This window comes from Oryctolagus cuniculus, chromosome X (assembly GCF_964237555.1).
Source record: "Oryctolagus cuniculus chromosome X, mOryCun1.1, whole genome shotgun sequence".
NCBI classification, from domain to species: Eukaryota; Metazoa; Chordata; class Mammalia; order Lagomorpha; family Leporidae; genus Oryctolagus; species Oryctolagus cuniculus.
In genome coordinates this window covers 27,374,206-27,401,938 of record NC_091453.1, presented here as the reverse complement: position 1 = coordinate 27,401,938, position 27,733 = coordinate 27,374,206, and the positions used below count along the sequence as shown (strand labels likewise).

At 38.4% G+C, this 27,733-nt stretch overlaps 2 protein-coding genes across 2 annotated transcripts in view; one reads left to right on the top strand and one right to left on the bottom strand.

Annotated features, from left to right (window-relative positions):
• CASK (calcium/calmodulin dependent serine protein kinase) overlaps positions 1-27,733 on the top strand; it is a 368,265-nt gene that overhangs the window by 224,660 nt on the left and 115,872 nt on the right. Inside the window, 2 exon segments of the mRNA XM_070067495.1 lie at positions 20,912-21,014; positions 26,865-27,040. Of these exon segments, the coding sequence (XP_069923596.1) occupies positions 20,912-21,014; positions 26,865-27,040 (279 nt within the window).
• On the bottom strand, positions 1,519-9,380 carry GPR34 (G protein-coupled receptor 34). Its single transcript, XM_002719859.5, has 2 exons — positions 9,045-9,380; positions 1,519-3,274 (listed from the first exon to the last, which is right to left on the bottom strand). Exon 2 carries the CDS (start codon positions 3,178-3,180, stop codon positions 2,053-2,055), a length of 1,128 nt encoding a protein of 375 aa, XP_002719905.1. The 5' UTR covers positions 3,181-3,274; positions 9,045-9,380; the 3' UTR covers positions 1,519-2,052.

The following is a 27,733-nucleotide window of genomic DNA, read 5'->3' as shown; positions in this document are numbered from 1 at the left end:
AATGTTATTTGTTTTTTAAATATGTGCATATTTCAAAAAGTATACAGAAATGGAATTAAAAGATGTTTTTGTAAAAATGTTTGAAATCCATGTATAATTTTTATAATATGCATTTTCTGTGAACTTTTTTGAAAACCTTTACTTTTGCTTTGACCACTTCTTTGTTCAACCAATTGTGTGCACTTGTTAAAATATGGTTAACTGAGCACTAACTGTATATAAACCAAATCTCATTAAAATAAATTCACCTCTAACAAAAACTTGAATGCTTTTCAACACTGAATCCCCAGCCAATGGCCTATCTTCCTTTTTAAAATTGTTTTGACTATAAAAAATTATACTCTGTGATGAAAACTTATGAAAGGATCATTGGAGTTTGTCATTACAGGCTTTTACGTATTCAGTCTATGACATTCTGGTTGTGTGTATGGTCAAAGAACTGAACAGATGGTGGTCAAATTTTTGAGAATGATAACACTCCTGTCCTGATTGCAATTTTTTGATGTTCTATACAGCCATATCCAGATTTATTAAATTAAAACTAAGTGCACCCAGTTGCTTTTTTTTGAGCACCCCTTCCTTCCCTTCCTCCCTGTTTCCTTCATCCATCCGTGTTCATTTATTCACTCAATTATTCAACGAATATATATTGATCACCTGTGTACCAAACAAGGCACTAAGTAAGCTTCAGGATATCTATGATGAACAAAACAAAGATCCCTTTCTCTTTGAACATACATGAAATTTCAGAGTTTACTCCTTTTAATTCTAATCTACAGGTTTTCTTTATTATGAAATCTTTTGAACATTCAAAATTTAGAAAGCCCATGTGCCTGCCACCCAGATTTAGACATTTAGTAGACATTTTACCACGTTTGCTTCAGATCTCTCCAGTTGTAGCCATTAACTCGAAGTTGGTATGTGTGTAGTATATATTATCATGTATGTTTTGTATTTTTACTGTATGTTAGAGAGATCTATAAAGAATATGGTATTGTTTGTGTCTTCTATTTTACATAAATGATTTCATGTGGTACCCTTTTGCAATTATATGTGTGTTTGTGCTTTTTGACTCTTATTTTTGAAATTTCCCCCATGTGGATATTTGTAGATGCAGTTCATTTCATGGAAGTGAGCTGAGTGTGCTGAATGCTATTTCATTTTGTGAATAAATCAGTTTACTTCTGCACGCTTTTGCTGATGCATACTTGGTTTCCAGTTGTTTAGGAATATGAATGGGAGTTCACTGAGCATTATATACATGTATTTTCCTATGCATATATTTGAGTAATTCTGTAAGATATATACCTTGTACTGGACTTGCTAGATGATATGATATGAACATCTTCCATATTATTCTATAAAAGAATGGCTGAGATGGCTGAATTGTTTATAAATCTGTTTTAATTTAAGTAGGTACAATTGCCATGAGGCTATTGGATTTTTAGCTTATGTGTTTGATTTTTGGCAAACAATATTTAAATTCTATTTCTATCTAAGCAATGATAGTGGATGATCTCATGTTTCATTAGAATTTTATTATCATTTCACCTGTTACAGAGTGTTAGGTATAAATGAATACATTGGCGAATTATACATGCTTTTAAAATGACGAGAGAATATATAATTTTCTAACATTTTAAGTCACTCCCCAAATCTTTTAACTTACGTTTAAACACATTGCAAATTAATATTCAAATGCTTGATTTTAATAACTACTTTAAGTGACTTGAGAAACTGACACTTGCAGTAATAATCTTGTTCTTAAAGCCATGAACTTCACTAAACTTTTTAGTCTACATTAAGAGTGTTAGCTTAATGATGTTTTCTGAAAAACATTTTACATAGATTTAAAATCCAGTGATGAGTTTAAGCTTTTCTCTGCCATGAACTATTTTACAGTTAAGCAAAGTACCACGAATGTCATCAGTGGTCAGAGAAGATGTGTTTTGTAAATGCTAGAGCTTTGTTTCATAATTTTTTTTAGTTCTTCGAGGTGGTTTTATCTAAATTAAAAGGTGGTATTATCGCATTCTTTGTAGTATGTTCACCTCAAGTACTTTTAGAACCATACTGTATTTTCGCTGCCACAGGTGTATCATGCAGGGAGTAACCTGGCTTGAATTCTGAAGTGCTTTCACTTCTGCTCGCTTCACCTTGAAATCGTCTAAAAAGCAGTTGGCACATGATTTTACGGATATTACCAGACATCAGGAAGTACATGACTGGATCTAAGCAGCTATTGAAAGATGACAGAACCAGCATGATCTCATTGGTTTTGTGAACAATTTCCTTCCAGTAGCAAGATGATACATTTAGCTGGGAAGAAATGTAGATGAATCGAAAGGCATGATAAGGAACAAAACATATCGTAAAAATGATAAGTACAATAAAGGAATTCCGGGCTGTAGTAGCATATTTCCCAGAATTAGGAAATTTTGACCTACGTTTAGAAATCCTCAATAGATTCTTGCCGATCTTAATATATGAAAGGATTATTAGTAGGAAAATTAGCCAGAACATTATCACAAGAATGAAGTTAAAAATTGCCTCTCCTTTCTCATTATGCTTCTGTCTATAATGGAAACACATTGTGGAATTATGCCCTCCTTTCTTAAGTGTTAAAACAATCATAGTTAAAAATCCAGCAAGAGCGATTGTCCACACTATACAGCAAACGTAAACACTTTGTTTGGTTGTTATTGCCTTCCGTTGTTGTATAGACCGATTAATTTTTATGTAGCGATCCAAACTGATGAATCCAAGCAAAATAATGCTTATGTACATGTTCATATAAAATAGCGTTCCCACAAGCTTGCAGAAAATCACTCCTAGTGTCCACTTGTTTTGATTAATGTGATACATTATTCGGAAAGGGAGGCAGAAGATGAGTAGCAGGTCTGCAATGGCAACGTTAAGTAGGTAAATTTGAATGGAATTTCTTTTACGATGGATACCCAGAAAGACATAGAGGGCGATTACGTTCCCAACCAGTCCTATGATGAAAATAACAGAGTAGAATGTGGTTAACACAATAGATAGTAATTTTTCATCCATAGAACAGGAAGTAGTAGCATTCGATGCTCCAGAGAAGTTTTGGGGCAGTTGGTTGCTGTGATTGGTTATGAAGTACATCCTGTGCAAGGAACAAGACCAGCCACTGGCTAAAGTGGTTGTCATTGTTAACAGTGTGACTTCTCCGTGTCTTCTGTGGGAATCAAAAAGTGAAGGTATGAGATGACATGTTTCTCTTGTGTAGGTCTTCAGATTTTTCCTGCAACAAAATGGCAAATATTGAGTCATTGGCTATGTCATTGATAGGAACTTTAACTCCAAGTGTTAACTCGTGAATGCTTTGTTTTCAGACATTGTGAGGAACTTTACTTTTGTCCCACTTTGGACCATTCGCATATCTATACAATATATGTAGTGGCATTAGTGTATCAGGAGGCAGGCTGCAGATATAGCAGGGTCCTGTGGAGTGGCCTGTTCTGTCTCACCTTTCCTCTGCTTGTGGCATATATTCAAAGCTGGTTTCAGTTAGCATATTGAAATCAGTAATTAAGCTATGAGATCATCTTTTCTTAGGGTGGCTGTTATGGGGGTAAAGATGGAGATGAAGAGATAGGATAGCTCATGTTTTTCACAGATAAGCCTCAATTTCTGGCCCTGCTCAGATGCTTTCTGTCTGCCTGGACGCTTTCTGTCATATGTGGCATTCATTCATTTTGACATGTGGAATGTAACAGATAAAACTGTAGTGGTCTCTCAGTCCGTGATGGGACTTTTAAAATTTCTTATCCCCAGGGTAAGGATAGAGAAAGCATTTGCCTATAGGGACGTGCAATGACCATTAGCCTAATAGAGCTAGCACCTGCCTCCTTTCATAGACTCATACCACTGCACAGGAGAACAAAGTTGCCAAACAAAACCAAGTCAGGTGGCTGCAACCAATTAGCCATCACTGACCTAGAGGCCTAGAGTGACATGGTAGATGGGAAACAGGATGTGTGTTCCAAGATTTTAACAGTAACTGACTGAAGTATAAATAGACCCTGAGGAAATTCAAGACAATTGCTAGGACCTTCTAAGAGGTGGTGTGTGAATTCTACCTTTTGTTTGTGGCAGCAGAGAATATTCTCAAAGCTCCTGACTACTGGCCATTTCCTGGGCGTCTAACTACTGTGACGCCTTCAGTCTGAGAGCCCATTGTAAAGAGATAGAAGACATAAAGAGAGGGTTCAAAAGGTGTCTGCATCCTTTCTTAGTGCAGCTGCTCTATTTCTCTACAGCATCTTCTTCGCAGGTGTAACAGAAAAATGATCCTAACAGGGTTTTCTAAATCAGCCGTAACTCTGTGACTGAGGGCAAGTAACTTATTTTCTAAGCCTAAGTTTTCTCCTCTGTAAAAATGAAAAAATGCATATGGAGAATTTAATCCTGGCGTATGACAAATACTCAACAGGAATTAGCTTTTAAAAATGCTTTTGGGTCAGTCTAATTATTACAAATATTTCACTCTTGGCTAAATGTTAGTTGGAAGACAAAAGTGAATAGGACAGAGACTCTGCTCTCGGGGTCTCATTTCTGTAGGAGTATAAAGTTGATTTGGATTTGAAGTATAGTAATTTCCTGATTTGACATACACAATGAAAACTGAAAGAATGTAGCCTTTCTTAAAACTCTAGCTACAGTTTGTTCAGTAAGAAACCACTTTGGTAGGGGGTAAGATTCAGGTTTGAAATTTTATAAAGTGGTGATGGGGAAAGAATTAGTTCCAAGGAAGTAGATCTGGCTGTTGAAGAGGAAGTTACATAAGCCCTGGTAAGACCCTGGCGACAGAGTTCCAAGACAGTGGAGGGGGAAAGGAGAGAGGAGAAATGGCTCTAGTCTGTCCTGTGTCTGAACTGCAGGAAGACACACTTCACAAAGTTTATAAAAATGTACAGGCATGTTTCCTGTTATCTGAGATTCTAAAAGGAAAGGGCAGTCTAGGAAGAAGGCAGGCTGTCAGAGCTGAAACTGATGACACAATCTGCATTACCAGGCAGAGGAAAGGGGTTTCTGTGAATGGACCTCTGGTGTGTGGTTACCCAGGGAGCTCTCAGAGGCTAAGGTAGCAACTTGTATCTGCCGGTAAAAGGGAACTTGAGACAAAGAAGTGCTGTTATTTTGAGAGCTCACATAGCTGAAATGACTTGAAAAACTTACCTATAAGTAATTGGAGGTTTTGTTTTCCCTCTCCCATGTTAGATTTCAAACCCCATTAGGGGCAAGAACCAAGTCAGCACAATAAATATTGCTGAATTAAAGAGGGGTTTAGTAGAAATATCTGTGTTAAATTCTATAAGAGGGTAATGAAATCAACTAAGTGCCAAAGGCTCGGGGTGGACATTGTAGTGCAGGGGGTTAAACCAGTGCTTAGGATGCCTGCATCCTGTGTCTGAGTACCTGGTTCGAGTCCCAGCTGCTCTGCACTTCTGATCTAGCTCCCTGCTAATGTGCCTGGGAGGCAGCAGGTGATGGCTCAAGTACTTGGACCCCTGCCACCAACATGGGAGACCTGGATGGAGTTCCTGGCTCCTGAGTTAGGCCAGCCCAGCCCTGGCTTTTGCAGACATCTGTTTCTCCCTCTCTCTCTGTCACTCCGCCTTTTAAATAAATATGTACATACATGCATACATACATACATAAATCTTTTTTTTAAAATGTACTGAAAACTTAAGCTGCATTAACAGATTAACAGAAACACAGTTGCAATTGAAAAAGCAGCAGTGTAATGTGGCTACAACAAAAATTAACCCCATCTTTATTTTTTAGTAATAAATTATCAGATTATATTCTATCTTCAATTTAATGATCGATTTTTGTATTTTTAAATTCATAGATATACAGTGTGTTAAGATTGATAGGTCAATTCATCCTTAGCAGCGCACTTAGTAAAAGCCGCAGAACAAATGAGAAGAGGAGCTCAGGTCATGTCAGAGAAGCAAGACAAAGGAAATAGCACCTTAGCCTACAGATGGGAACCTTTGACAAGGCCACGGAGAAAAGAGTTTCATCTTGTTATGTGTGTCTTCAGAAAACAGACTAAGGACCAGTGATAGAAACTGAAGAGGCAGATGCTGCCTACTTTTAAGAGAGTACTTTTTTAGAATGAAACTACCTAGGGGAGGCAGTAAAGATCTTAGTGCTGGAAATTTTCTAGACTGCTTCCAGTTGAGCACTTTGTAGAAGGGACTCTCAGAGGTTCTCAATCCTGGTTGCATATCAGAATCTCCTGTGGGGCATTTTGAGATACGAGTGCCTGACTCCTTTCCCAAATATTCGGATTTAACTGGTCTGGAACAGGCTTCAGGCACTGGCTGCCTTTGAAGCCCCTCAGAGCATTCCAATGTACAGTCAGAACTGAACTCTTGAGATATACGGCCAAACCATTCACTGATACTTATTTAGTACATGCTGTATACCAGACACTGTGTTAAGCACATTTTTTACATTTTTCATTTACATAATCTTTATAATAACTGTGTGAGGTAGGGTCTATGAAATAGGTAATAAAAGATCAGTAGCTTATGATCTTTACCCATAGTCACATAGCTCTTAAATGGCAGTGTCCAAGTTGAGGCTCAGATCTGACTTTGAGAACCCATGATCCTCATTTCTTCTTATCCGATATGATCAACATTTTCTTTATTAGTGTTGTGTTCTTGACATGATTCTTTTTAAAGTGTCTACCTTACTAGATTGAAGATGAATATACCATCTACCTTACTTCTTTGGAAAATATATTGATCTTTTTACTTGCAGTGTCCATTATAGTAAGTAAATAAATCCAGAGTTTACAAAATCATAAACCATTGATCAAAATGTTCAGTGCATCTCCCAGAATGTTTTCTCAATCTTTCTAAGCCTGATAACAATAATCAAGAAAGCTGTTAGCACAAAGAACATATTCTGAAACCATTTGCCTCCCCTCAATCTGCAAGTAAGATAAATATTTAATAGTGGACAAGGTTGCCAGTAAACCTTCTCACTTGGCTTTAGTTCCAAGCTTAAAGCTATTAAAGCAGAAGCAATGTGTTTGTTTAAATAGTAGTAATAGCTTTAGTAGTAGCCATTTAGAACCATGTATTAGATAGCTAGTATCCAGTTATTTATTAACAGATTATCAGATTAGATTCTAAAATTTAGTGACTGATTTTTCTCTCCTTTAAAAGTACACTGGCACATTACAGTGTCACTCACTATTCTTAAGGCCACACATTGATATTTTAACACTTATTGTGTTAGGAATTTGCAAGTAAATTCCTTATTTTCACTGTTGTGAACAGTGCTACAATAAACATAGTGGAGCAAGTATCTCGTATCTCTTTAATACAATGATTTCATTTCTTTTAGCTATATAGCCAATAATGAGATTGTTTGGTCATGTCAACAGATGATGGATAAATAAAATGTGATGTGTATGTATGTGCATAATAGAATATTATTCAGCCATTAAAAATAATGAAATCTTGTCATTTTCAGCAAAATGGATATAACTAGAGGCCATTTTGTTAAGTGAAATAATCCAGACACAGAAAGACAAATACTGCATGTTCTCCTTCATATGTATAAGCTAAAAAAAAAAAAAAAACTCAATCTGCACCTAAAATAGTAATTACTAGAGGCTAGGAGAGATGGAAGGGTAGAAGGAGATTGGATAACAGGTACCAAACCACAGTTAGGTAGAAGAACTTAGTTCCTACTGTTACACAGCATAGAGGGGTGACACAGTTCACAATACCCTATTTTTATATTTTCCAAGCAAATAGAAGAGAGGAGCTCCAAAGTTCCAATCATAAAGTAACGACAAAGAGGATGAAATGTTATTACCCTGATTTGAGTAATACAGACTGTGTACATGGGTTGAAATGCCACACTATACCCCCAAAATATGTACAATTATTGTTAGTAAATAAGAGTTTATAAAAAAAAATGCCAGTGAATGCAAGAAGCAAGGCACTGTGTTAATGCAGTGAACTAATTTCCCAGTGGATAGTACCCGTGGCCCATGTGTTATATTAAAGTGGTCACAATATTTCAATAGTGATTTTTAATGTTGTTACTTGGCAAATCCTGTTCATAAGTTGGCAAACTCATGCTGCTGTGTCGGAACTACCCCCACCATCGTCCTACCCCTGCCAGTTTCGCTGCTCTACTGGGGGGCCAGACCTAACAGGTCTCATTATGCCCCAGATGAGCAGAAGCTTTTTAAACGCAGTATGTTCAGCTATGTTTATATAAACATCACATTGTTAGGTTGAAATACATACCTATTGGATAATGGTAGCAACCTTTCACCGCTTTTACTTTGGCTTGATAATGACTGAATCTATTCAGACTATGCTTCAAAATTGCATGAAATGCTACATGCAGAATGAAAATTGAAAGCATGTTTGTTTAAAAAAAGAGTATCAATAGTATCTTAGGTTCCATTATAAACTTAAGTGCATCAATTTTTTTAATTTTAGTTATTTGAATTAAGTGTATTTTGCTTTTCTTTTCTCTCACATTCACCTTCTTTACTTCGGCAACACTAAACTTATAATTTCATTAATCTGGTAATTGTCATTAAGCAGTAATAATGTGATGAAAACAATACTGTATTTTAAAACAGTGAAACAGCATAAGTTAAGTCCATAATGTACAGTTAATTTATAATACACTAGAAAAAAATTATGACATCTGAAAAAAACTTTTAATCAATTCATGTAGATCTGCAAGTCTTTGTGGCAATATCCACATGCAGTATAAACTCTGTGATTATATTGATAGTATGAGCTTAAATAGCTTGAATGCCCTAGAGCACTTAAAGTAGCTACAGAGACAGCCTCATTTGAAATCAAGGCAGAGGGTGTCATTCTTTTGACTCCAGAATTGCTAGTGTTAGAGCCACCTTATCACCATGAGTCAGGCAGGTTTCACTTTGAATACTGAGATAGCCAAATGTTAACTAAAAGAAAGACTCCACTATGTAGTTGAAAGGAATAAATACTCACAGAGTCCAGGTAGTCCTGCAGTAGGAGCTGAGCCCCTAACTTCCCTAGACACCAAGACAGCACACTTGTGTCAGCTGGCTCTTCCATCCGGTTGTGGTGCAATTGGTCAGGGTTCTCTTCTTTTTTATATCTGCATGTGCTAGTAGAGCTGCTTTTTCCCCTTTGCTTTTCTTTTTTTTTTTTTTTTCAAAGGGCTAATCCTCAGACTTCTTTTGAAAATATTCTGAAGCCCCACCACCATGCCACTTGAAGCTCAGTCAACACTTGACTTGAGGCAATCATTTCTCTCTTCTTGATGAATACCTCCTAAGTTGACAGTTATGGCAGGTTTCCCCCGCCACCCCCAAAATGAACACGCTTTATAAATTATAATCCGACATAAGCATTTTCCATATTTCTGAAGAATTGATGCGTAAGAATGCTGTAAGGACTTTTAAAGCACAAGCATTGAATTTCTCTTTCTTTCTGCATTAATTTTAGAAATTGTTATTCACATAAAAAGGGCATTCATATATTGAATTATTTTGCCGTTCAGTTTTATTTTGTTTTATTTACAGATTAGTTTATTTTCATTTATTTATTGATGACATTCTTCATTTTCCCAATCTTATCATTTTAAGACGAGATGAGGTTTGTGATGGTGTTCTCCCCTTATTCTAACAATAAACTTTCCCAACTAAATTAAAACAATTTCTTGTATTTTGAATAAAATCATGATGGGATTCTGCTGTTTTTGTTTTATCCTAGCCCCATACCTAACCACTCTTTGTTCATTTATGTAACTGCTGGTCCTGCAGTTTAATGTCATTTCCCTTTTTTCGTTGTCATTTGAAATGACGAAGAGTTAGCATTTATTCTCCCCATGACTGAGATCCTGCAGTTTTGTTAATACTAAGTAATATTTAACTTATTGGGCTTTAACTAACATCCTAATTATTTGGCGGGGGGGGGGGTACACTCTTCCAAACATCATATTTTCCAAAGCTTTTGTTTTGTTAGAAATATGATACATGGGAAAAATGTTTTTAAATTGGTGGGATAAAAATATTTTATAGCTTTTACTTCCCCCTAGAACCTCCAAGAAGGAAGGTGATTTACTGTATTGTTCTGGCAGGCGTTTTGTTTTGTTTTGTTTTACTTTTATTAATATAAAGAGAACAGATTTCATGTATTTCATAGGTACAGTTCTAAAAAGATAACCTACTTTCCTCCCTTCCCCCAGGATTTTTTTAATCGTGGTCAAGAACACATAACATTAAATTTACCATCTTAACCATTTTTAAGTGTACAACCCAGTAGTATTACATGTATCTACACTGTTGTGTGACAGATCTCTAGAACTTTTTCATATTGCAAAGCTGAAACTCCATACCCTCAATACTAATTCCCCTACTTCCTACCCTACTCTTGGCAACTATGATGCCACTACGATTTTTGACTGGTTTAGGTACTTCATTAAGAAGTATATTTCATAATCATATAGTATGTATCCTTTTGTGATGATTTCTATCTTTGCATGATATTCTCCAGGTACACCCATGTTGTAGCATGTGTGACAGGACTTCCTTCCTTTCTAAGACTGCATAATATTCCATTGCATGCATATATTTTCCTTATCCATTTGTCAGTCAAAGAAGTTTGGGGTGCTTTTGCCTCTTGGCTGTTGTGAATAATGCTGTGATGAGCGTGGCTGTGCAAATATTTGTATCTCTTCAAGATCCTGGCAGGATTTTTTAATGACTATGTGGGTATTTACCTACTAGGGTTCTATTTTATAAAATCTAATATAAATATTTTTTTCTGTCTTGTGCTGTTTTCCCACACCTAAGCCATCCCTTTTCAAAATACTATTTCTGTTTTAATCTTTAGTAGTCTCATATTATGACTGCATTTTTCCTCAATGTGAGTCAGGAAAGCTTCCAGCAGATTTGAATATAATCTTTTTCTAGATCTTTGTTGACCTGAACTTTTTCCTATTTATTCTGAACTTCCTACTGAGTTTTTAGCTCATTCCTATAGATCCTGTTCTAGTCACCTTTTCTCTCTATGTTGTTAGCTTTCTATTTACATAAAGCTGGAAGTAGAAAAGAAGAAATACCTGTATGTACTTGTGTGGTACCTTCTGTTACTTCTGTTATTCTTTATCCAAATCCCAACCCTGCTTAAATTCAGCTCACCACCTACCGCAGACCTGAACCCTACCAGTTAAAATAAGGGCTGGAGGGGACGAACACACAGTTATGCTGGCTGTTCTTGATTCAAATTCATGACCACAAATCTCAAGTGAGCTGCCAGAAATCCTGATATAGCTCCTTAGTCTAGGAGTTCTCAAAGCATGGCTCCTCGATCAGTGGCATCAACATCAAGCTTGTTAGAAATGCACATTCCTGGGGCCAGCGCCGTGGCTCACTTGGTTAATCCTCCGCCTGCGGCGCCGGCATCCCATATGGGCGCTGGGTTCTAGTCCCGGTTGCCCCTCTTCCAGTCCAGCTCTCTGCTGTGGCCCGGGAGGGCAGTGGAGGATGGCCCAAGTGCTTGGGCCCTGTACCCGCATGGGAGACCAGGAGAAGCACCTGGCTCCTGGCTTCAGATCGGCGTAAGCGGCCATCTGGGGGGTGAGCCAACGGGAAAGGAAGACCTTTCTCTCTGTCTCTCTCTCTCACTGTCTAACTCTATCTGTCACATAAAAAAAAAGAAAAAAAAAAAAGAAATACACGTTCCTGACCTTATCTCAGACCTAGGAGCCAGAAATTCTGGGGGCGGGGCCCAGCAGTCTGTGTGATTCTGCTGCTAAACTTTGAAAACCACTGCCTTCATCAGTTCATTCTCTAAGTTTTGAAAGTCCTTTTTTTCACACCTTTACTCTTCTCAGACTGCTAGCAACCCCCTCTCGTTTCCCACTCCAATCTGATGATTGCTTTTTATCTCACTGAGAAAATAGAAGCACTAGGGAGAGAACCTCACCTTCCTACATCCCCATTTGCCTGCCTCCGCAGGGGCCCCTGGACCGGCCTTCTCTGCTGTCCCTAGAGCCCACAACACTTCCTTGGCCATTCCATCTCACTCTCTGTCTTCCCTCGGTCATGGCCCTCTCTACAGGATCATTCCCATCACAAAACCAAAACGTCCATGAAGGCATCTGTGCAGTCATCTATGAAGATGTGTTGTTATGTGAAATATTTAAATATTTATATGTGTCTTATTTAAAATATATCTTATTTTTTTTAAGATTTATTTATTTAGTTGAAAGGCAAAGGCAGAGAGAGATCTTTCATATGCTGTTTCACTCCCCAAATGACTGCAACGGCTAGAGCTGGGCCAATCTCGAGCCAGGAGCCAGGAGCTTCCTCCAGGTCTCCCAGGCAGGTTCAGGGGCCCAAGCACTTGAGCCATCTTCTACTGCTTTCCCAGGCCACAGCAGAGAGCTGGGTCAGAAGTAGAGCAGCCTAGACTTGAAACGGTGCCCATATGGGATCCCAGCACTGCAGGTGACAGCTTTACCAACTATGCCACAGCGTCAACCCCTGAAATGCATCTTATGTAAATAACTGCATTGAGAAATAAACCAGTGGCCAGCGCTGTGGTGCAGTGGGTTAACGCCCTGGCCTGAAGCACCAGCATCCCATATGGGCTCCGGTTTGAGACCCGGCTGTTCCTCTTCCAATCCAGCTCTCTGCTATGGCCTGGGAAAGCAGTAGAAGATGGCCCAAGTTGTTGGGCCCCTGCACCCGCGTGGGAGACCTGGAGGAAGCTCCTGGCTCCTGGCTTCGGATCAGCGCAGCTCGGGCCGTTGTGGCCAATTGGGGAGTGAACCATCGGATGGAAGAGTCTCTCTCTCTCTCTCTCTCTCTCTCTCTCTCTCTCTCTCTTTCTCTGCCTCTCCTCTCTCTGTGTAACTCTTTGTTTTTATTTATTTATTTATTTTTATTTTTTGACAGGCAGAGTGGACAGTGAGAGAGAGAGACAGAGAGAAAGGTCTTCCTTTGCCGTTGGTTCACCCTCGAATGGCCGCCCCGGCCGGCGCGCTGCAGCCGGCACACCGCGCTGATCCGATGGCAGGAGCCAGGTGCTTCTCCTGGTCTCCTATGGGGTGCAGGGCCCAAGCACCTGGGCCATCCTCCACTGCACTCCCGGGCCACAGCAGAGAGCTGGCCTGGAAGAGAGGCAACCGGGACTAGAACCCGGTGTGCCGGCACCGCAAGGCGGAGGATTAGCCTAGTGAGCCACGGCCTCTGTGTAACTCTTTCAAATAAATAAATAAATCTTTTTTTTAGCATTTATTTAATAAATATAAATTTCCAAAGTACAGCTTTTGGATTACAGTGGCTTTCCCCCCCATAACTTCCCTCCCACCCGCATCCCTCCCATCTCCTGCTCCCTCTCCCATTCCATTCACATCAAGATTCATTTTCAGTTATCTTTATATACAGAGATCTATTTAGTATATACTAAGTAAAGATTTCAACAGAGTGCACCCACACAAGTACTGTTTGAGTACTAGTTATACCGTTAATTCACATAGTACAACACATTAAGGACAGAGATCCTACATGGGGAGTAAGTGCACAGTGACTCCTGTTGTTGACTTAACAATTGACACTCTTGTTTATGGTGTCAGTAATCACCCTAGGCTCTTGTCATGAGCTGCCAAGGCTATGAAAGCCTTTTGAGTTTGCCAACTCCGATCTTATTTAGACAAGGTCATAGTCAAAGTAGAAGTTCTCTCTTCCCTTCAGAGAAAGGTACCTCCTTCTTTGATGGCCCATTCTTTCCACTGGGATCTCACTCACAGAGATCTTTCATTTAGGTCATTTTTTTTTCCACAGTGTCTTTTAAAAAAAAAGAAAAGAAAAATAAACCAAACATTAATAAAACCTTATCAGTGGGGGGATTGGGAAGGAAAATAAAAGCCAGGTCTCTCTAAATGATATTTGTTTTGCAGCTTTTGACTTTAAACTTACATACTTTTTATTTAATTAAAGCACCAAATTAAGTCAAAGTCTAAATAAAACAAACTGAAGCAGATGTTTGGCCTAGCAGTTAAAATGCCAGTTAAGACATTTATGTTCCACATCAAATGCCTGGGTTCAGTTGGCTGCTCTGGCTCCTGATCCAGCTTCCTGCTAATGCACATCTGGTAGGCAGTGGTGATGGTTCAAGTAATTGAGTCCCTGCCACCCACCTGGGAAACTGGGCTTGATATTCTTCAGCCCCCTCTGGTTTGTTGTAGGCATTTGGGAATGAGTCAACTGATGGGAGCACTCTTTCTCTCTCTCTTTCTCTCTTAAATTAAAAAAAAAAACCCTCACTATATGACAAATCGAAAGCATAACTACAAGGAGAATTATTTTAGGTGACTTTAAAATAGGGTGGGGCTTTTTTTACATAATTTTAGATACATAAAATATTACGGTCATAGTACAAAGAATTCCAGATACCTTTCACTCAAATCCCCAGAGGTTAACATTTTTCTACCTTCTCAGTCTTTTATCTATATCGATTTATCTCTATATTTCCCAAAAATAAATTATTTTATGTAACCACCAATTATTTTATGTAACCACCATACAATGATCAAAATCAGGGAATTTATATTGAAAGAATACTCTTACATAACCTACAGACCATGTTCCACCTTATCAGTTCTCCAAATAATACCGCTTACAGCAAAAATGAAAACAAGATCACCTATTGCATTTAGTGGTTACATTTCTTTAGTCTCCTTTAATCCCTTCCATCTGAAGCTGAGTTTGAAGACTAGGCCAATTACTTTCTAGAATGCCCTTCAGTTTGGGGTTTGTCCTGTATTTCTTCATAATTGGATCCAGTTAGGACTTCTGCAGAATTCCACAGCAATGTCACTAACTTCTTTCAGTGCATCGTATCAGGAAGTGTGTGCTGTGTATCAGTTGGTCCCATTGCTAGCAGTGCTAAAGTCGCTGGTTTCTGCCAGGTTTCCTCCCTGGAAAATTGCTTACTCCTTTGTAATTAGTAAGTCTCCTGTGGGGAGATACTTGAAGATTACATGAATATCCTGTTTATCCCTCTAAAAACTTTCACGTACTGGTTAGCATCATTGATGACGCTTATCTGAATCAATTGTAATGGTGGAAACTGTGAAGTGGTGATTTTCTCTTTTTTAAAAGATTTTATTTTGTTTATTTGAAAGACAGAGAGAGAGGTCTTCTGCTGGTTGATTTCCCAAATGGCCACATTAGCAGGAGTTGAGCCAGGAACCAGGAGCTTCTTCCGGGTCTCCCACGTGGGTACAGGGGCCCAAGCACTTGGGCCATCTTCCACTGCTTTCCCAGGTGAATCAGCGGGGAGCTGGATTGGAAGTGGAGCACCTGGGACTCAAACCCGCGGCCATATGGGATACTAGCACAGCAGACTGGGGCTTTAACCCGCCGCACCACAGTGCCAGCCCCGGTGATTTTTTTTTATTCCCATATTTATTCTACATTTAATTGGTTTTCTACTTAAAAGCCTTTCCTGGTTTTTTTTTTTTTTTTTTTTTGCTTATTTATATGTATCATCACAGACTCATGGATTCTTTACTATCAGTAAAATAATTTTTTTAACTTGGCAAGCATACTGAGATTTATCTTAAGGATAAAAAGAACTATAAAGAAATCTTAAACAGCACACAGTAATCATGTTACTGGTAATGCAAATGTGTTATTTTAAAACTTACACACACACACATTCTGAAGGATAAAGCAAATGAATAATTGTGTAATATCATTAGGTACCACGATTACTTGCCAAATCAAAGAACTAAAGTAAGACACCATAATTTAGTAGGAAAAAACATCAGTATGAATTTGTTAATTGTTTACTTCTAAAAATTACATTTTTTAGCTCTGTCCACTGAAAAGTTAAAGCAATAATAACCCAGTGGTAATAATATGACAAGTAGCCCCTTTGTAGATTTAAATAACTTTTTGTACTAGAAAGAATCAGACCTGTTTGAAGAAATGGCTAGTTCCAGATCTGGGACAAGAAATGAACAGGATGAGCCTGGGACATCATTTTGTGTCTGTACCCAAGGAAGTTATCATAATTTTAGAGTCTTATAAAGGAACATACAAGATGACTTGAAGGGCTCCCACTGGCCAGAAATAGGATAACAAAATGAAAAATGCAACAGTTGATCAAAGCACATCAAATATGCAAAAATCTCTTAAGTTCATAATAATAAAAAATAGTATTTGTCACCTTTGAAGGTTGCCTGGAAACCAGCTCGATATTCTAGAAATATTTCATAGCACTTTTATTTATAATATCCAAAACAAGAAAGAGTCAAAATGTTAACCAACAGGAGAAAGGACACCCTGCTATGTTCATACAGAGGAATACTTAGCAATAAAAAGAAACTATTGATCACAACATGATGGAAGAAACTCATACATGCTAGTGAAAGAAGCCTGATGTAACAAAGTCTATTGTGTGATTTCCTGTGTTTGAAATTCTATTATAAGCAGAACAAAACTTGTGGTGAAAAAATGTCAAAATCGTGGTTAACACTGGGGAAATGGCAGCAGAGATTGAATGGGAAGGGAATGAGGCAGGTTTCTGAGATGCTAATGGGAATATCTTGAGAGAGCTTTGTGTTACACAAGAGTATGCAATTCATCAAAATCTTCGTAGGGTACTCTAGGATTTGTGTACCTCATGGTATGCAAATTTTACCTTAAACATAATTTTAACTAATATTAAATTCTAACAATATGTGTGCTGAAGTGTACTAAAAAGTGAAATGCATTGATGATTGGATAAAGGGATGAATAATTATTTGTTAAAACAAAGGCACCCAGTGTTAATTGTAGCATCTACTTGGTGAATATATGGCTACTTACTATACAATTCTTTTAATGTTCTGTATGTTAGGTATTTTTTGTATTCAAATGTTGAGGAAAACCTTTATTTTGGAGCTCCAAATTATGGATCTAGGCATCAATGGCTGCCTAGTGAAAAGTTGATGGTGAATCTTTTAATGATGGGTCAGTCAGACAATACCTGAACCTCAATCCTGTCACTCAAAGTAGGACAAGACATGCGTGGTACAATAGATACACCACTCATGAAGTATTACTGCATAAAACTAAAATCGAATCTGAATTTAAATACTACAAGATTCATTTGTAAAATACAGGAGGATAAAGAACATATTAAATGATACCACATGAGTATTGTTAGCCAAGTTATGATTGGGAGGGATTCCACAGGGGAAATTATCTAGTCTCAACAAAGCAACAGGATGAACACTGAAAAACCACACAAGTATGGGATCTTTTAGAGAATAAGTGATACTTAAGAAATTTAACCATTAAATGTAATCTTGCATTCCATTTTGCACTAAGCAACTCTAAAAAGCATTTTTTAGACAGTCCAGGAAAATTCAGTATGAGATGGGAAGAATCACTATGTTTCTAAAGTTGTATCTATGAAATGCATGAAGTTTATATAGCTCAAATAAAAGTTTTCTGAGTAAAAAAATTTTAAAAAGAATTGTTGCTCATTTCATTGGTGTGATAATGATATTATAGTTATTGCTAAGTCCTCTGTTAGAAATACTAAACTATTAACAGGTAAAATAATATGATTTGTTTTAAAATACTTCCGTGAAGAAAAATGATAAATGATTGGGGATAGGTAACACAAGAATGGCAGAATGTCTATAAATTGTTAAAGCTGGGTAATAGGTATATGGAGGTTTATTAATCTTTTTTCTCTACTTGTAAATGTTAAAAAGTTTTAAAAGAAACTTCCTAAGTTTCACATTCTCTTCTACCTACATTTCATTTCTCTATTCCTAGTACAAAATTCTGAAATGTATCTATGTTGATTATCTCCATATCATTTCTTACCATTTTCTCCTGAACCTGGTCCAATGGAGATTATTATCTCCATCGTGCCACCAAAACCACTCTTACCGCCAAGTTGTCAAACCTAATGATAAAGTCTCAGTTCTCACCCTTAGTGACCTTACACTATTAATTGTTCCTTCTTGATAGAACATTTCTTCACTTGACTTCAGGGCATCAAATTCTGGTTTTCCTCCTACTCCAGTGTCTAGGCATTCTATTTCCTTTGCTAGATCGTTCTCATCATTTGAACTCAAATATTGGTATACACCAGGGCTCAGTCCTCCGACCTCTTCACTATCACTAATCATTCCCTAAACAATTTCATTCATTACCTTAGCTACAAATGCCATCTATATGCTGTTGATTCCTGGATTTATATATCTAATCCCAGCATCTCTTCCACCCATCTTGTAATATCTCACATTCAGTAAGTATGAAATCAAATTCTTGATCCCCCTTTAAAAACTCCTTCCCCAGTATTCCCCATTTCGTGAAATAGTATCTTCTTTTTCACTCAATTGCTTAGAACAGAAACCTGCTGTCCTTCTCCCACACCCATATTTAGAACATAAGCTGGGGGCTGGCGCTGTGGCTCACTTGGTTAATCCTCTGCCTACGGCGCCGGCATCCCATATGGGCGCCGGATTCTGTTCCGGTTGCCCCTCTTCCAGGCCAGCTCTCTGCTGTGGCCCGGGAGGGCAGTGGAGGATGGCCCAAGTGCTTGGGCCCTGCACCCACATGGGAGACCAGGAGGAAGCACCCAGCTCTTGGCTTCGGATCGGCGCAGCGCGCCGGCCGCAGCAGCCATTTGCGGGGTGAACCAGCGGATGGAAGACCTTTCTCTCTCTCTCTCTCTTTCATTATCTATATCTCTACCTGTCAAATTAAAAAAAAAAAAAAACAACTGAATTTGACCGGGTCTTGTCACCTTTGCTTCTATACCTCTAGTCCAAGTCACCATCTTCTCAAGCAGCCTCCTAGCTGGTCTCCTTGCTTTGCACTCTTTGCTCCCACAATCTCTTCTCCACAAAGGAGCCAGACTGATCCTTTCAAAACTGAATGTTGATTACAGTGCTCCCTTGCTCAAAACTTTCTAGTAGTTTCTCACCTCGCACAGCGTAAGATGCAGTTTTGACCATGGCATAGAGCCTTTGGTCAGCTCTCCTGTCATGTTTCCCACTACCCTGTCCCCTGCTCAGACTCAGACTCAGACTCAGACACACTGACTTCCTTCCTACTCTGCAGACGTACCAGCCCTCCCCAAGCTTCTGGTCTCTGCATCACTGTCCTCCCCAGCTGGGATTTTACCTCCGCACGGCCTGCTCTTTCACTCCATTCTGGTCTCTGTTTATGCATTTCCCCATTACCGAGGTCTCTAACCTCCCCCACCAACTAAGTTGCAATGCCCTAGCTCCAGCCCTGCAACATCACCTTCTTACCACCATGTTATGTCATAACACTTAACACTACCTGACTTTACGTTCTATTAATTTGTATTTGTGGGTTTCTTTATTTTCTATCTTAAGTTCCAATTTTATGACGTGTCTCACATGACGATTTTTTTCAGAATGACTGACTCCACACTCTGATGACAACTGCATAAATTTGTTTTTTTGTTGTTTTTTCTGCCATTTTTAAAAAATTTCATTTAAGTGTACACGTTTCATATATTTCATATATACAGATTTAGGAACATAATATTTCCCGCCCATGCTCCAACACTTCTTCCTCCTCCCTCTCCTATTCTCACTCTTAATTTTTACAAGTATCTGTTATCAGTTTACATTATACTCATAAGATTAACCCTACACTAAGGATTCAACAAATAGTATGAAGGAAAAGAACACTGTTCCTCAACAGGAAAGACAAGGGCTGTAAACAGTCATCAAAACTCAAAATGTCAATTTCACTGCCTCAGAGGCAACAGATAATGGATTAACTGCTTGGGCCCCTACCACCCACCTCGGAGACTTGAATGGTTCCTGGCCTCAGCCTGGCTCAGCCCTGCCTGTTGAAGGCATTTGGGAAATGAAACAGCAGATGGAAGCTAATTCATTCTCATTCCTCTCTCTCTCCCCCTCCCCTTTCCCCTCCCCCTCCCCCTCCCTCCTCACCCCTCCCTCCCTCCTTCCCTCTCATAGATGAAAATAAATAAACATTTTTAAAAATTTTCTTAGGAGTCATGAAGTCTGACCCATCCTTTTGGTATTCCTCTGACTTATGTGTGGTGGAATGAATAAAGACAGGAAGGGGATGGGGAGGGTGGACAAAATAAAGTGCCTTCAGCATTCCCTACAGGCCAAGTTATAGTGGTTTGAGCATAAAGACATAGATTTCAAGAAACATTTTGGTGGGAAGTGTAAAATCTATGTTTCCTTAAACAAATCTAGACTGTTAGTCAAAGGAAGAAAATGTTGCATCTAAAGGCAGAAAATGGGGGCAGTCACTTAACTATGGGGGCAGTCACTTAACTATGACTGGTTCAAGTCCCAGCTCTGCTTCCTCCTAATGTTCATCCTGGGAGACAGTAGGGGTTGAATGGCTCAAGTAGTTGGGTCCCTGCCACCTATGGGGGAAACCTGAATTGAGTTCTCAGCTCTTGGCTTTGCTCAGACCCAACTGTAGGTATTGTAGATATTGGAAAGTGAGCCAGCATGTAGGTAATTGATCTGTCTATCTACTTCTCTGTCTGTCTCCACCTTTCAAATAAATAACTAAAAAAGATATTTTTTAAAAAGAGCAGAAAATATGTCTGTGTTTCTTGAATATCCATGCTGAGTAATTATTAGCATGATACTCTAATCTTGGAAGCAAATAATTCCTGAAAAGTATTGAATAGAACAGGTAAGTCTTTAGGGGAATAATCCAAAACTGGAAATAGGACAAATTATTCAAGCATCTAAAATGATTCAGAAGTTTTAAAAAGTGTTTCTATGTTGTCATATTATTCAGCCCTTATCTTTGGATTTGTCTTTGTTCGTCTGTTCTTCTTTTCAGCCCCACTGTGTTCTTCTCGCCTCAAAGGAAAACTCAGCACCTGTCAAACTCGGGGGCTTTGGGGTAGCTATTCAACTAGGAGAGTCTGGACTTGTAGCTGGAGGTAAGACCACTTTTTAAAAATATTCCTTTACAACCTGGTCACTTGCAGGCTGCTGTAAAACTTTCAAAGTAAATATTGGCCCAATCTCTGTATTTTGTACCCCCACCCTACTCCCAAAGAAGCACCATCATATAGTTTTGGTTTTGTGGGGTTTTTTTTTTTAGATTTTTTTTAATTTACAGTAACCAGATTTCCAGTAATTCATATATACAGGTTTAAGAACATAGTGCTACTTCCCACTCTTCCCTCCCTCCTGCCCACGCTCCCATCCTTCTTCCGCCTTCCTCTCCTATTCCCTCTCTTAATTTTTACAATGATCTACTTTCAGTTTACTTTATACTCATAAAATTAACCCTACACTAAGTAAAGAGTTCAACAAATAGTAAGAACAACAACAAAAAAAAAAAACACCACTGTTCCTCAACAGTAGAGACAAGGGCTGAAAATAATCATCGAATAATCAGTGAATCTCTCAATTCACTCCTATACATTACATTTTTGGTACTCTATTAGTTACCACATCAGATAGTTATGAATTTAATAACTCTGTAGTCATAGTGAGAATTGTAGTCCTTTAAGAACAGACTGCCGTTTTACTCTTTGTATCCCCAGCACTTAACAGAGAAGAGGCCCTGCATAAAGAGATTGAAACTGTGTTTCAGCGTGTTGTTTGAGGGCGTAGAGGCTTCTACATTTGAACTGGCTGAACGAAGTCAAATCTAAAGCACTTTCATCAAGTTTACGTCTGTGGCTAATTTTTAATTAGATACCGTTTTCCTTTTTTCCCCTATCAAAGAATTCTGCTAAAGCCATCAATTTGTGTATTTGCAAAGAGCAAGCACATGTGAATGTGGATGGCTTTTATTACTAGCCAAGGAAAACATAATTTGAAAATCCCCATTCCAGAAGAAAACTTAGGAACTTTCTTCACCAGTGAACAGAGGTGGATGCTAATGACAGATTCAAATATTTTGTTTGTAATTTATTCCTTCCAGTAGACTCTGGCTCAGAATGCTGCCCAGTGTTTGATTCTGTTCCTTAGTTTTGCAAATTTCTTAGCTCTCCACTCTTCATACAATCAGTCTTCTAGTCAATCCTTTCTCTTTTGCATCTCCATGTACCGCCAGCCTTCACAAAAAGAAAATACATGAAAAATATCAACGGAACCTTATAAAACCTGCTTGTTTCAAGAATGCTTATGCTAAATTCAATAACTGATAGATGACAAATACCAAAATCATAACCTGTTACACAGGATAATTCATTCACCCTAATTCATTGTAGCTAAAACATCAAGCAGCAATAGTATAGGACATCTTCTGAAATGTGGGCCCAGAGCTCACATTTGTATTTGTCATATCATTTATTCACCATATTACTCTCTAAACTTGAATCCTATTTAAATTGTCTCCTAGTTTCATGTTCTTTTCCAGCTAGTCATTTCCAATAATATACAGTACTGCAGGTTGAATATAATTTCAAAGAATGCTGATTTTTTTTCTCCCTAATTCAAAATTTCGTTTCATAATTGAAAGACTGACCAAAGGATCAGTCAGGTAGCGAAGCGTACGTTAATCATGGACTCAGTGAATCTCAGGATTCCAAAGTGCCATAACTTCTCCAGTCTTGAACTAATAATTGAATTCTCGCATAATATTCCCAACAAAAGGTTGAGCTCTGGTTTAATTCCTTAGCTGGCAAAGAATTCACTATGTAGCAGGACAGTTCATTTAATTTTTTGAAAATTCCTTAAGAATTGAAAAGTCTGTCCTTGCATTGAACAAAAATATATCTTTCTATAAGTTCTACACAGTAGTCCAAATTCTGACTTTTGAAGCCATTGTGAACAATTTTCATCCTCCCAGATGTCAGCCATTCAAATGTTTGAATACAGCAACCATGTCCCCCTATGTCTTATCCAAGTTAACTTCCCTAGATTAATGTAGCTGTTCCTCATATAAACTGCTTCAGAGTCCCTTCACTATTCCACTAAGTACAGGACTAGATGCAACACCATAACTGCAGGTGCAATTAGTCTGGTGCACAATAGCGTGGAGCTATTACTTCTCTATAATCTGGGTCTTACATTCCTACCAGGCTCCCCAGATTGCCTGACCTCTTTGGACAACTTTATGATACTATTGGCTCATATTCATCTTACAATCAACTAAAAATCCAGTTTTTTAAAGCAAATGTTGCTGTTAAACTGATTATTTCAGCTCCAGTATTAGTACAGGTCACTCCTTGTCTTCAGACTACCCAGTGATGATGATTAATTTGTGACGGATTCATTTTCAACGTTAATTTGGTGAGGTGGAATGAAATGGAGTGGAGTAGAGTGGAATGGATTGAATTCTTCTTATGGCTTATGCTGGCCATGCAGAATAATTTTGTTTGTGTTGCTCTGTATCTGTATCCTATTAGTATTTAAAATGTCATAGACTTCCTATTAGATTTGGCATCTTGATTTAAGAAGGAAAAATAGATTCATGAGATTTACCAGGACATTTTCTTCATGTTAATCTATTTTCCTGATGTCCATGAACTCTCCCCCTAAATTGTATATTTTAGCTATTTTTTAATCCCCAGTATCTCAGTTATTAGAAATTTATTTTTCTCCAGGCTTCTAGAATTAAAATACTTTCTGATGATCAAAATAGTATCATTTCTTAACATACTTTTAGTTATATTCTTGAAATAACTAAATGTTACAATGTTTTTAAAAATACGAGTAGATAAGGAATAAAAGATTTCTGTTAGAAAAATCTCTTCTGTTATATAATATGCTTTTGAAATTTTGCTAATATTTATCAACTTCAAGACAGAAAGCCATTTTTCTGTCACTGGGAAGCTTTGATCACTCAGTCCTCCAAATAGAAAGAAATTATCTCCATATAGTAAAAGCCATTTAAATATATTTGTTTCCCCTACCTGAAGCTTGACTGTTTGGGTAACTCTTATCCAAAATAAAGCTAGGAACCTAGAAAATAATTAAAAATAGCAGCAGAGACATTCTTACACTTAAAACCTATTCATGGCCCTTTCAATTGGGTATCTAAAGACGCTCTCTGAGGCTGACCTACTACTACTTTTCATAAAGTTGTGTAGGTTCATGTTCCTTCATACCTTGCCCCTGATGTTCCCTCTGATTCGAATGCCTTTTGTCATTTATCTGGTTAAAACCTACACTTCTTGAAGTGTAAGCCAACAATAGTCTCGTCTTAAAAGTCAGGTTGATCTGCACCATAACAGTTTGGGCTACATAATCCCATGTAGCATTTGATGCAGGAACTTTTAATCATATTAAAGACTGAAGGCAAAGGAGACCGCAGATTATCCCTCCGTGTCTCCCAGTACCCACTACAGTATCTAGGGCCTTGTAAGCACTTAGAAAATTACTATTAAATGAATACCTATGGTTGCTAGTTAGTTTCCAGTTAATAGAGGATTATAAACAATAAGTTAGGTGAAGCCAGGACTGGAGTAAGCTTAGTGAAAGATAAAAAATGAAAGCTTGTCAGGAAAAACAAATTGAGCAGACATCAAAACTTGGAAACACAGCCTTTTAGCCAAAATCAAGCCTTCTGAAGTTCCTGAGGGTGCTTTGTGTTCTATAGCACAGCTCTTTAATTGAGATCCACAATGACAACTCTGAGTCATCAGGAAAATTAAATTACATACAGCATCCTGTGTAACAGAAGTCAAGGCATTGCAGAAAGATTGCCGTATAAAATTATTAAATAAGATTATTAAGTGCATATAGATTCAAATCTTGAATTACTAAAAATGTAGCTATTCAGAACAATTCCCTCCCTAAGTTTCTAGGAAGATTTTTATTATATTATCAAAATATGACATGGAAATATTTAAATATATATCTGAAATTATCTTAAAAGCAGTGACATTTAATCTGGTTTGGTAACTGGTTTCCTGTTCTTAGAATTTTGTTGTCAAAGTCATAAAAGTCAAGTGGTCACAAAGAAGAAAAAATAGTTATAGTAAAAACACAGAATTTGGGGAAATTGGTGTAGAGTTAAGATTAACTCTAGTCCTTTTCACATTCTACCAATGTATGGAAAATGAAAAGACCCTTCCTGTGTATTCCTTCTACTATGGTCTTTCCTCCTGCCACCTAGGAGCAAATTCTTTTACCCAGAGATGTGCCTTTTCCCCAAAAATGAACACTAATTCTGTAGAATTGGTTAGTCTTCAAGCCAGATAAATGGAGAGAACCTCATCAGGATGGCCAGGACTGGCCACACGGTGACTGTGACTATTCCCAGAGGAACGCCCCCATTTTGAGTCATATGGTCCTTTCTTGTGGGGGAAGTGGTAGGAGTCAAGTTGAGTTTCAAAGCATCATCCAAACGTTAGCAGGCAACTGACTGGTGCCCTGCTCTCAGTTCCTGAACTCTTGCTCTGCTTTTCCCGACTTCTACCAGCTCCCGTTGGTTGGAACAAGGCTCATTCTCCAGTGGCCCTCCCTTGTCAGGCTGCTAATGAAGTAGGAGGCTTAGCTCCCAGCACTTCAGCTTTTCTGTGTTATTTGAGGAAGTAAAATGGACCAATACAGAAATTAACAAAATGTATAGGCTTCTAACTAGTACAGTTTTCATTGATCTTTTTGTACATTTTAAATGAAAATACTTTCACTGTCAGAACCTTGAACTTAATCTCTTCTATGATGGTGGAGGAAGAAGGTAAACTAATGACCTGCTGTAGAAGTCTAACCCTGATTCAGAAGCTAAGAGCTGCTGGTTCCTCCTCCATTGCTGAATTGCATAACCAGTAACAGGACGTGGTGATAGGTTGTCTCTAGCGGAACCAGGAGGTCTCAGATCTTTTTAAACGCCAAACCACAGTTTTGAACTCTAGATAAAGTATTGGGCAATCTTCAAAGTAAAAATTATCTTGGACTTGGCACAATGGAAACAGGACCGAGGAGGAACAGAGTGGGCTTGCGTGCACCTAGAAGAGCTGCCAAGGCAGTGGCCTGTTGCATAATTTCCCTATGGGGTACAGGTCCTTAGTGTCACAGTAGACGAAAAGACTCCTTCTGTGCCCCTGAGTTAAAGATGGTTACTGGTACCCAAGCAACTAATAACAGATTCCCTCCAGAAAGGAAGGGGGTCGGGGGGAGAAGATGAAGGTCAGAGAGGATTGAATAAGGGTGGGCTTCATGATTTTGCTTTGGTTTATGTGATATATTTGTTCCATTATCTTCAAATGTCATCATTGGGAGGAAGGTAAAAATTCTTATTATAACTATATATTATTAACCATTGTTTATGGCTACATGGCTATAGTCAGCTCATAAAATCAGCTAAGAAGGATTTCAAGTTCAAATTCCTATTCCAGGTAAAAGTTCTCAGCATTAGGTTTCACTGGGGAATTTCCATTTGGCATTCAAGTAATCTTTTGTACAGATTTTTTTTCCTCATTTCTGCCTCCTCCCCTCTTTGCCTTGGCCTCTGCCCAGGGTGGGCCTCTCAACTCCTTCGTGAGCAGCAGTCTGCCTGCTGCCCCTTCCACCTGCCTCTGCTCCAAATGAGAAAATTGAACCTTCTATACAAAGCAAGAAGTACGCAAGTAATGCTATGTAGCATACAGAATTCAGTAGGGAGTACCAGTGTCCTGTCTTGGGCTCAATGTTTTTCAAGAGCTGATTAGATACTTAGTATTATTATTCCTTCTGTTTTCTTCATTCGATGGGGAGGGGTGATATGAGAGAATATGTATATTGGGAAACTTTTCATTCTGTTTGTGATTATTCTGTTGTTTCCAGCGTTCAAGATGAAACCCTAATTTAGGTAAACATTTTTCCTTAACGTTTTGTTGTCTTAAACACAGGACGTGTCGGAACACCTCATTTTATGGCCCCCGAAGTGGTCAAAAGAGAGCCTTATGGAAAGCCTGTAGATGTCTGGGGGTGTGGCGTGATCCTCTTTATCCTGCTCAGTGGTTGTTTGCCTTTCTACGGAACCAAGGAAAGATTGTTTGAAGGCATCATCAAAGGAAAATACAAGGTAATGTGTTCTGAATGTCTCCTTTTTCCATTGTCCTGAAAAATAGTTTTTGAAGTTACTGTCTTTACTCACTGATGAACAGCCCCTACTTAGCCAGTCAGAGAAAGGATCCTTACTCACATCACTGATCTGGTAGCCTTGTTAAGCAATGCAGGTCTCAGGTAAATCTCTGAATTACTATGAGTTAACGATCATCCAGGAGAACATGTCTGTGACCCTTCTGTGTGTAATTTTAAAGCTCTTTGCTTAATTTGTAGAGTTAAAATGGAAATATCCCCCAAGTGACTTTTGTCATTCTTTATCTTAAATGTAAATGTATACCGAGGGCCAGTGTTGTGGTATAGCAAGTGAAGCCACTGCTTGCGACAGCAGCATTCCATATTGGCATGCCTAGTTCAAGTCCTAGCTACTCTACTTCCGATCCAGCTTCCTGCTAATGTACCTGGAAGGCAGCAGATAATGGCCCAAGTACTTGGGCCCCTGCCACCCATGTGGGAGACCAAGATGGAATTCTTGGCTCCTAGCTTCTTCCCTCTGGCCTATACCTGAGGAGTGACCAGTGCATGGAAGATCATTTTCTCTGTGTCACTCTGCCTTTCCAGTACATAAATAAATAAATAAATAAATACTTTTTTAAAAAAAATGAATGCCAGCACAGCCAAAAACCTTTTCATTTACATTTCAGGATAAACT

Bases quoted from the DNA above. Each gene is read 5' to 3' on its own strand.
- GPR34 (XM_002719859.5), bottom strand. From the start codon at position 3,180: ATGACAACCACTTTAGCCAGTGGCTGGTCTTGTTCCTTGCACAGGATG.